Here is an 11,300-nt window from a genome sequence, read left to right as displayed (position 1 = left end):
TAAAGAATTTCATAGTTTTTTCTTTAGTACATAGCATATCTAGCAATTCCCAGTGGGATATTTCTTTTAATGCAGATATAATTTCAGAAAGAGTTGGAATGGTATCCAACAACCTATGTTTTAAAAGACATTTCAGAGATACTAATAGAACAAGATGAATTGCATAAATTGCTTTATGAATAAAACGAAAGTGTACTTAACAAAATATTTAGAGTGGCTAGTTGAACACATTGTGATCCTGTCAGAATCTTGTAAGTTGAATCTTCAGAAGATGTAATAAACGACCATTTATGTTGAAAAATCTGAGACAATAAACCTTGCTGAGATACAGGTCGTATTTCCTTAAAAAGGGAGGAAAGAGAGCTTTGGATAGGTGGGGCCAGAAAGAGATTGTCAAAGGCTCCAATCCGTTCTGCCTCCATAACTGTACGCAGTAAGGATGTTTTTTATTTGGTTATACTGTGGTATGTGAGAGGGTTGCAGATTATACTTATGACGGAAATCTTCCCATGACAAAAAAGTCCCAGCAGTTGTATCTTGTAAATCTCCCACTGAAAGTATTTGGCTGTCTTACAGTTTTGAAAGACAATATGGTAAGTTGTATATATACCGCTTCGCCTTACATGTGGCTGTTGTGTCTTTTAAAAAAAATATTTTTAATTATCTTGGGGATTTCTGGTAATTTGGCATCTAATAGATTAGGAAGAGGCCAAGGTTCAGCTGGGCTCTTTTTAATGAGAGATTAGAGAATCTTAATGTGCCCATCATCCAGTCCTTGGCGTGTCAGAGTAGAGCTGCTATATTGTACAATCTGATATTCGGACAGTAAGATGATTGGATTATATTAACCCTTCACAGTGGTGACTTTAAGATTTAAGTGTTCTCTGGGCTTTAATTGTGCCCCTAAGAGCGCCTATGTGGTGCACGGCTATTTCTCATTCCATTTTAGGGGTGAGAATGGAGAATGACTGTTTGCCAGTAGTACACAGACACTTCTTTCTCTTAGTTAGCTGTACAGTCACAGCACATCTTATTTATTTTTTTATTCTTTCATGCAATTACTGGTTAGCTTTATTTATTTTTTCAAAGTATAATTCATTATTTTTTTTCTTTATGGCCTCATGCCGGCTCTTATCAAAAGAGTCGGAGCGAGCGCGGAACTTCCAAGCATGCAGAGTGGTGGGATAGAATGCCATGATTCTTTGCACACCGCTCTGTAAATACACAGTGACCTTGCGCTATCTAGCACAAGTTCGCTTTGTATTACTGAGTGCCCTGCCCCAGCAGCTGGGAGGTGGTGGGCTCTTTTCCCCAGTCCCGGTCAGTGCAAGATTCACCTGTCCAGGGAGTGCAAGGGTATTGGCGGCAGTGTGGCGATCCCCCTCATTCCTCACCTGACAGTATGCAGTTATCGGCCGGCGGACGGCCCCCTTACTTCACCTAAATCTCTGTCCTGATGCTGTAATGTCGGGGCACTGCCATCTTGGTGGTAATACTGTTTACCAGCGATGGAACCCAGTGACATCACCAAGATGGAGGTGCCCCGACATTACAGTATCAGGGCAGAGATTAGGTGAAGCACTAGATACAGACTGCAAAGCAGCCTGTATCTTTATAAATACAATACGGGTCAAATAGGATCACTTAAAGGGATTCTCCACTTAAAATTTAACCCTGTTCAATCCCCACCCATAATCTAAGCTTCTTTGTAATAGGTTTCTAATACATGAATTGGGCTGTTTGTCTGCAGCACATTCTGACTTCCTGCTCCATGTGGTCTCGCTCCTCTGTCCTTTCCTCTCTTCTGAGACCAAAGCCACATGAATTCAGTCTCTTCTGTTGCCAGGCAGCCTGTAACACCTCATCTCTAACCCCGCCCACCGCTGTCATCACACCAATCAGTGAGCATGTGGCCTAGGGGCAGGGAAAGAACAGTATAGGGAAAAAGGAAACCGTTTTTTTTTTTTTTTTTATCTCTCTCTATCTCTCTAATTAGGGATGGTCCGAACCGAGTTCGGTTCGGGTTCGTACGAACCCGAACTCTCGGTAATGATTCCCGCTGTCTGCCCGCTCCGTGCAGCGGGCGGATCCAGCGGGAGGACCGCCTGGAAAACTGGGATACAGCCTATGGCTATGGCTGTATCCCAGTTTTCCAGGCGGTCCTCCCGCTGTATCCACCCGCTCCACGGAGCGGGCAGACAGAGGGAATCTGATGCCGAGCGTTCGGGTTCATACGAACCCGAACCTCGGAGGGTTCGGACCATCCCTATCTCTGATCTATTTATGTAGATGAATATGTGGCCCATGATAAGCTTGTCTGTCACTGTCAAGTGTTAATTAGTTACCTCTGTCTGGCAGTTAGAGAGTGCCAGAAGTGCCAGCACACAACATTGCTTGTTGTCCTGCAGTGAGGTCAATCAGGAAAGGGAGTCCAGTTTGTGTGTTGAGGGATACAAACAGTGACAGATAGATTTATGTGAAAACAGGAGCCAGAGATCACAGCATAGGAGCTGGATTTGCCACAAGGGAGAGAACTAAGCCCAGTGGTAATCTGATGGATTACTGCTTAAAGGGGAACTCCAGGAGGTTAAAAAAAATATGAAACTTCTTTAGAAGCATAACGCATTACTTACCTATCTATCCCAGTTTTGAAACTACCAAAAATCCATTTGTGTTTTTTTTTATTTTTTATTTTTTTTTTGGGGGGGGGGGGGGGGGGGGTTCTGTATTGTGTTTCTGTCCTTCCTGGTTGAGCAGTTCCCAGGATGCAATGCTTTCCCTCAGCTGATCATCACAGTCCCCCACCCACCACAATCAGTAAAATTAGTGCTGCACCTGCTTCTGGCCGGTCAGAGATGGTGGATCACTCAGGGGATTGGGGTATCCAGCCAAGCCTCCTGGGACATCACGCCCTGCCCCCTGTCTGCATCATCAGCCTGTGCTCAGCAAACACACACAATGTGATACAGAGGCATGGAATATTTGTCTCCTAAGGTGGGAGAGCAGTGGGAACCGGAGACAATGTGAAATGGCACAGGGGCCATTTTTTTTTTTACTTCCTGGATTTCTATCAGCTACCAGTGTGGCAGAACCGCACAGATACGGTAATACATTGTATAGACACATCTATATAACTTTTAATGTACTTTTAATAGAAAACAAGTTTTTCTTATCTGGAGTTCCCCTTTAACTTCATGAGGTGTGCTATAGAGAGGATATACTTAAAGGGGTTGTCCAGTGAAAATCTTTTTCTTTAAAATCAATTTGTTTCCGAAAGTTATATAGATTTGTAATTTACTTCTATTAAAACAATCTCAAGTCTTCCAGTACTTATTAGCTGCTATATGTCATGCAGGAAATGTTGTTTTATTTTCAGTCTGACACAGTGCTCTCTGCTGACATTTCTGGCCGAGACAGGAACTGTCCAGAGTAGCAGAAGCTTTCTATGGGAATCCCCATAGAAAACTTCCTATGGACAGTTCCTGTCTCGGCCAGAGATGTCAGCAGAGAGCCCTGTGTCAGACTGAAAAAAAAAACATTTCCTGCAGAACATACAGCAGCTAATAAGTATGAGAGTGGTTGTGGTTGTGGATTACAGATATTTCGTTTACAGTTCAAAACAGAAACCGATTAAGCCAGCGATTGGCGGGTACTTGGCATCTTTGATATAGATTGGCTTTTAGAAAAACTTGTAGCTCCGGAACAGCAGCAGCTAGAAAAACAAGATATGGCTTATAATACTCGGGACCAGCTAGGTTTGGGAGCATTTCATTTTTTGGCTCTTTAGTGGAATACCCCTTTAATATGAGATGATTGGTTCTTTTTAAACCAGAGCTGTCACAGAGATTTAGAGGGTTTTTCTGATGAAGTTTAAAGGCCCTATTCCACGGGCCAACAGCCCCCACCACTATTACACTCAGCAGAGGGCTGCGCGGGTGATTGCTAGATCGTCCGGGCAGCCCATAGAGGATAGTGGCGGTCTGCTGCCGCCACTCCTCTTCCATGGAGCGACAGCAGCAGATCGCTGCTATCACAGTTGTTTGTTTTTCAACATTTTCAACTATGTCGGCTGATCGTTGCCTTCTATTCCACGGGACAATTATCGTCCGTAATGGCCGATAATCATTCCGTAGAATAGGGGCTTAAGGCTATGTTCCCACAACGTGTTTTTTTTTTATATGAAAAAGATCTGTCTTTTGATAATGACGGTCGTTATTCGTGATCATGATTATTAGTAATGTCTGTCATTATCTAAAGAAGGTTTGTTTTTTTTCATGTAAAAAAGATGTGGGAACCAAGGGACAATGACATATGCAGATGCAGTCCCTGCTACCAAAACTATATTGGTTGAAGTGTTGTGGCAATGTAACATAGTAAAAATCCTGTACTGTGACTAGTTCTATTCTGTGGCCTTCATACCAGAGGAACAGCTTTACAAATCCTAAACTGGGAGAGCATGTGGGTTATGCATAGACTCTTGCAAAGTATCCCTGGTGACTTTTTCAGTCTGTACTAAGGGGATATAAACTACTTTACCATCTTCAAGAAAGAGTGATATTCTGTTACCTCCAAGAAGGAACGGTTGTCTGGAGAGGAGTTTATAAGGGCCTCCTTATTGTTGTGATTAAGACAAGTATATAATGGAAATGTGTCATATCACAAGCGTGGGGTTTTAATGTCTTGTGAAGGTAAATAAAGAAACTTTGGAGGTGCACGAGTTGTTGGAACTGCCTTTCTTGTGTTACCTGTGGAGAACACTTATGGTGCGTTTACACAGACAGATTTATCTGACAGATTTTTGAAGCCAAAGCCAGGAATTAATTTGGAAAGAGGAGAGACCTCAGTCTTTCCTTTATGACCTGCTCCCTGTTTATAGTCTGTGCCTGGTTTTGGCTTCAAAAATCTGTCAGATCTGTCTGTGTAAACGCACCTTAACTATCCAACCACTGGGTGGAGTGAATTTGGAAACAGGTGTGGTGAGCTGGGAATTTCTTTTTGAGCCCCTTTATTTTTCCTGGTACCTGCAAGGGCCTTCAGCAGAACTCATTACTTATATCTACCTTCCACTTCTTGTGTCTGTACAAACCTGCATGCTGCCATAGGATATGGCAGCTCAAGCTTCATGAGTACTACTGTACTGCACAGCACAAGGAGAAACCCCCACACATCTGCTGCATTACAGTGTGTAAAAGGGATACCTTCTCACATGCACCATTGTGAGAAACCTGCCAACAAAGCTTGTAAGCACCTCTCCCACCATGTTTTATACAAGTAAAGAACTATTCTACTGCGACTACTAATGGGTCTCTCTGCCTGTCAATCACTTCTGCAGAGAGCTGTGACTAGTCACCTAGGCACCTCCCAGATGACTAGTTACCAACTCTCCCCCTGCCTCGTGCATCGGAATAAAAGATGTTTTCCCACTAATTACAGTTACTGACAAGGACACCAAACATATGGCAGAGGAGCTGTGTTTGAGCACTAGGGGTAGTGAATTCTGACAGCCTTAAAGGGGTTATCCAGCGCTACAAAAACATGGCCACTTTTTCCCCTCACATCTCCAGATTGGGTGGGGTTTCAAACTCAGTTCCATTGAAGTAAATGGAGCTTAATTGCAAACCGCACCTGAATTGGAGACAAGGGAGGGAGAAAGGCATGTTTTTGTAGCACTGGATAACCCCTTTAAGCATATTCTAGTATAACTAGAGGTATAACCATGAGAAAAAGGGAGATATGATCCCGCTATATAAAGCTCTCGTGAGACCACACCTGGAATACTGTGTCCACTGGTAGAGGGTGTGAGGCATAATATATATCGGGAAAGACGCAAGGATGTGAATCTGTATAGTCTGGAGGAAAGAAGGGAAAGGGGGCACATGATTGAAATCTTTACGTATGTTAAAGGACTAAAGGGAAGGAAATGTTTTACTAAAAAACTGAACTCAAGAACAAGAGGACACAGTGAGAGGGTATCTGGGGGAAAGATCAGAAGCAACACCAGAAAATATTATTTTACTGAAAGAGTAGTAGATGGAACAAACTTCCAGCAGATGTGGTTGGTAAATCTACAATAACTGAATGAACACCTGCCTGCGATAAACATATATCTATCCTAAGATAATAAGAAGGGAAATACTAAAAGGGCAGACTAGATGGACCCAGTGGTCTTTTTCTGCCGACAATCTTCTATGTTTGCTGCATCTGGGAGCTATATGAGCATAATGGTGCTGATTGGTTCCCTGTAAGGTGTCTGGCTGCAACACTGCATAAGCACCCATCCCAGCCACCCTATTACCCATGGAGCAGACACATCATACAGAGTGTGTCCCAGGGGGCAGCGATGTAACATCAGAATTGCTCCCCTTTTCACAGCTGTGACAATTAGGGAAAAGCCCCGGCCACAGATGCCCCTTGCTGCTGCTGCTGTGATATGGCCCAGCTGGCCCAGCTCTCATCATTTGCCTATTCCTAGTTGCTGACTGCATAGAGGTACACTACTTTTCTCACATGTAATATTCCTCTGCCAGTCATTAACAGCACAGCCATGACTTCCCTTCTATGAATCCCTTACAGGGGGCTGCAGCATGCATGGTGACTGACAGTAATGGAGGCAGCAGCAGCAGGTACTATGCAGGCTGTCAGTGCCCTCCTGGGCAGCAGCTATTGGCAGCCCTCCCTCAGCAGCTGGCTCCTGGCTTATCTTACATTTCTGGGTTATTGTTAATCTGGGGGATTTGAGCCATCAGGTGACGTCAGTGCTCCTCAGCCCATGTGCCAGTGGTGCCAGCTGTATGTGGCGCAGATATCCCCGGCCAGTGTGGAGCGTGAGCCCGGTGCAGCTGCGCATGCGCAGCCCTGGATGTGGGCGCCACTAGCAGCAGCAGCAGCTTCAGCACCAGCAGGCAGCGGACAGCTCCTCTCCTCCTGGCGCTCCCTCGTCTCCATCACTGGTCCCCTGGCTGGGCATTACCTGGGCGTCCTTCTCATCCCTGCAGCCCCTCCCCGCTCCTCCCCTCCCCCAGTCTGTGTATTGGTTACCAGCTTGTGCAGTCTCTCCTGGATGTGACTGCATCACACCGCAGCACGGCCATCGCGATCAGTGAGGAGGCAGGAGTGCTGCTGCTGCTGCCAGGCTCCATGGTGTGAGTGCTGGGCGCTGTCACTGGGCGCTGTCCGTCCCCCGCAGCCGCCCTCTTTGTCCTGCTCTCCCCGGAGGCCCGGGCTCTCTTGTGCTGCTCCTGTCCCCAGGGCGTGTCTGTGTATGAGCCGCTTCCAGTCCATCTCCTCTGTGGCTGAAGATGGCGGATCGAGCTGAGATGTTTTCTCTCTCCACCTTCCACTCCCTCGACCCCCCGGGCTGCAGGTGAGAGCCAGCTCCTATGTCATGGTGGTATGTAGGTAAGGATGGCAGGCGTGTGTGCCCACAGATCACTGCTCCATCTCCTGCCATGTGCTGGGGGCACTCACATTACATCATAGGACACGTCTGTCCTCCATGTTATCCAGTGACTGCACTGGGACCTGTGCCAGACATCTTAAGACACTGGAAACAGAACAACAACACCAGCCTTCCATAGCAGCAGAGCACAATGCATGATGTGTATGATACAGAGCCTGTACCCTCCATAGTAAGAGCCACTAGACCATACTACCGCCTCTACACGCTCTTAGCCCTGTCCACCTACCTGTATTGTCTGGGTACACACAGCTACAATATCTACTCTACTGTCTACAATGAGAGAATTAATATGTAACCTACATTACAAAATGAAGGACAAAACATCAGTTTCTGACAACTAGTGAATGCTGAAGGACATTGTACGGCTTTCTGCATAGACCTTGGCATCCGCATATTATTGTATTCCTCCTGTTGTGCCACTGTATGGTATTTGGCTCACAATGCAGTAAATATGACCATGTTACCCTAATGCCCAGTATGTAGGACTGTATAGCATTGCTGCAGTAATCTGCACAGTACTCTGGGCCTATATCCACACCAGGGAGGCAGTGTGTAAGAGATTCAGGATGCTTACATGGAAACACTATATACTGATTTAGTCCCCAGTCACACAACACATTCTAATTTTATACATTTTTATTAACATATTTTATTTGAAAGCCTTTTCTGGGATATGAATTGTAGATAAAGCTAATAACACAATGAAGGCACCAATAAACACAGACTTTTATTTTGGTCTCAGAGCTCATTTAAAAATTTTTTTATATTTGTCCAGTTTGAATCTAAGTTGTTAACTATTATTCAAAATGTTGTCTTTAAGGTATCAAAGCTGTGTAACTTGACTGTCAGACAGGGCAACAAGGCAAGAAACCTTCCCTACCACCTCTACCCCTATAACAAGCAAAATAGACAATTAAAATAATAAATACATCTACATCCATTACAATTATTAAACTATTTACTGCTATTACTCTGACTTACCAACATCACTGCTGGAATAACTAACTGGTTTTATAGTAAATATAAAATGGAAAGCTAAGTCCAGCTCTAACCACCTACTATACTGAGTCTGTGCATGGAGGTGCAGGGCAACATCACAGTCCAACAGCAACAATGGCCTCTTTAGTAAGACATGGTTATTATAAAGGACAGGCCAAAATGCATAGAATCTACCTTCATGTATCCTGTATGTTATCCGTGTCCTGAAAAAAGAAGCCATTGTTTTAAAAGTACACAGCTGGAATCCTCCTCTAAGAGTTTGTATAAGTATTAAATAGAGATTCCTTCAGATTTGTGATGCGTCTGTGGTATAAATTCACCGGGAAAGTCCAAGTGGCACAGACAGCGAGGTAAAGGCATTTCAATGCCAAGGATATTATGGAAATGTTAGGGATGAACACAAGAAAATACTTCTTAGAGTACAGTATAGTCAGTCATCTAATAATAGGATATGGCATAATAAATCTACCCAGAGAATGATTAGCAATATAAGGAGCCCATTAAGAGGCCTAGGAAAACTCTGAAGGACTTCTTCAGGCTTCTGTGGATGAAATGGGACAGATTCAGCTTCAAAAAGATTACAGAGGTGATATCTTGCGATTAGCTAATATCATGTGGGAAAAGGTTGGATGGATATTGAGACTAAACATGAGTTTTGGATGGTGAAAAAGCTATGTTTGTAGAAAGATGGCAGAATAAATATATGTCAACAAGCCATTGATATCAAACAAGGGGAAAACTCATACTGTCTTACAAAGACCAATGAGAAGCCTGCAAGAGTTACTGCTAATGCTTCTGTCAGTGTGGAGGGATTTCATTTGCCATTATTATTGGGCAGCCTTAGTGGTTCGGTGTTGTAACATGTCCTATATTAGGCACTGCACTGGGGGATCTGTAGATAAGTGAATGGAGCAAGTCTACATCAGAACAGTCTCCAAATATATATCTATAGTCCATACTTTAAACCCAATGTGAAAAGAGTCTTAAGATGATCTGAATTTACCATTATGCTTTGTCATGTGAATCATGTATGATGTTCCTATTTATGTACAATAAGAGGTGAGTTATTTTTTAGTTGTCTGGATGGCAGGAAATTGCTTTTCCAGTGGTGAGTGTTTGACCATATAATTCTGACGTACTGTATGTTTTCAGCTTGTTGGAATCAGAAGTTTGTAGGAAAGGATGAGTCAAATTTCATTTCCTTGTGTAACTGTGTTTTTTTAATAACCTAATATAATGTGTCATAGACACACAATTGTGTTACACAGAGTTTCAGCTAACGTAATTGTTGTTGTCTTCAGCTTAGGACTACCAAGAATTGTAATGTTCAGGGCTATGCTGCCTCAGCCTGACTATGGCTTGCTGCTATGCAAGGGTGGAAATACATTCTGTGCAGCGGAAAAGGGGCCCAGAATGTAAAGGGGCCCACAACCACCCAAAAATTGGTAGAAATGTTCAAAAGTACATTAGATTGAATAGCAGAGACTGAACTTTTCTCAAATGTTTTTGGCTCAGATTTGACTACACAAAAATGCTCATCATCTTCCATTTAGACAACTGCAATATCCTCCTCTGTGGCCTTTCCTGTAACACCTCTGCTCCCCTCCAGTCCAATCCTAACTCTACTGCCTGAATCATCCACCTCCCACCTCCTCTTCCGTTTCTTCCTTCACTGCCTACCTATCACCCAGCAAATTCAGCTTAAACTGCTAACAAGGCCGTCTACAACCTGTCCCCTCCATATATCTGTAACCTGATCTCCTGATACTGCCCTTCATATAATCTCTGATCCTCACAAGATCCCTATCTGTGCTCTTCTCTTGCCTCGCACCACCGTCTTCACAGTTTTCCCCTTGCTCCCCCCATATGCTGGGACTCACTTCCCCAACAAATCCTACCTTAACCCATCAACACAATCTTTACAAGCTGATGAGCTGTTAGAGCACTAGAGGTTCCTGCACAGGAGCCCTCTGTTGTCTGTGTCCACCAATGCTGCTGTGTTGTAATCTGGTTCTACATTTTATTGCACCATTCAAAAGCATGAGCTACTTAGCACTATGAATCCCATCTAGCAGTGATGGAGTTGGAATAATATGATTAAGGGTGGTGCTTAGCTCTTATTACCAATATAAGATTAGTTTCAAGTAGAAAATTGCAAAAAATAGAAGCAGAGGCATTTCTTCTGTTTGTCATGAGTCTACATTTTATTGTTTTGCTATCATAGAAGATATATTGATTATATAATGTGACTTAGAAACTCCTATTCTAAAAATAACAGACATTAAAGGTAATCAGTATAATGCATACCATAATGGTAGAAAAGGCAGATGGCTGATTCCACAAAACTCATGATGTTACATCTGCAGCATTCTGCAACTGGCTGCAGGTTTTCAATAACAGGTAAATATGGATCCGATTAGAAATCCACTCTCCAGAAGGTTCTTTGAGCCAGCAAGGGATGAAAACCTACTCATAGTGCTGCTGCTGTTTAGGGCTATTCTAATAGATGCAGTCAAGATCACAAGTGTTTCCAATCCCTACTCACTGTAGGCATTGCATGTATATAATTTAGGACAGGTTTATGTTTAGTCCACTGGTAGGTATTTAATCTATGTATATGACATTGTTGTTTCTGTGTCTGTCGGTGTAAGTTATTGCAGTAAAGAACATTTCATCCCTCCATTTTCTTCTTAATAAAATAATTTTATGTGATTATCCTACTAAATGGGGCTGTGATATATCACTTTTATGTAAGCCAGTAAGACTCTGTTTTGGGTCTTTAGGCATAAAATATTATAAAGTTCCTGACTTATGCTGTGGATTGTGGAAGACTGCAGGAATT

The 11,300-nt window shown here is 43.3% G+C and overlaps 1 protein-coding gene across 3 annotated transcripts in view; it reads left to right on the top strand.

Annotated features, from left to right (window-relative positions):
- Positions 1-6,905: 6,905 nt before the first annotated feature.
- Positions 6,906-11,300, top strand: part of MAPK8IP2 (mitogen-activated protein kinase 8 interacting protein 2) — a 54,226-nt gene continuing 49,831 nt past the window's right edge. For all 3 annotated transcript variants that reach the window (XR_011360832.1, XM_069956301.1, XM_069956300.1), the window contains exon 1: positions 6,906-7,363. Coding sequence is in view for 2 of the 3 variants with exons in the window: in XM_069956301.1 (XP_069812402.1) it covers positions 7,299-7,363 (65 nt within the window). In the remaining variant the exon portion in view is untranslated. The remainder of the gene's footprint in view (positions 7,364-11,300) is intronic.

The sequence above is a fragment of the Dendropsophus ebraccatus genome, chromosome 1, assembly GCF_027789765.1.
Source record: "Dendropsophus ebraccatus isolate aDenEbr1 chromosome 1, aDenEbr1.pat, whole genome shotgun sequence".
Classification (NCBI taxonomy): Eukaryota; Metazoa; Chordata; class Amphibia; order Anura; family Hylidae; genus Dendropsophus; species Dendropsophus ebraccatus.
Note: the sequence above shows the minus strand (reverse complement) of the source record. Positions and strands in the feature narration are given on the sequence as shown.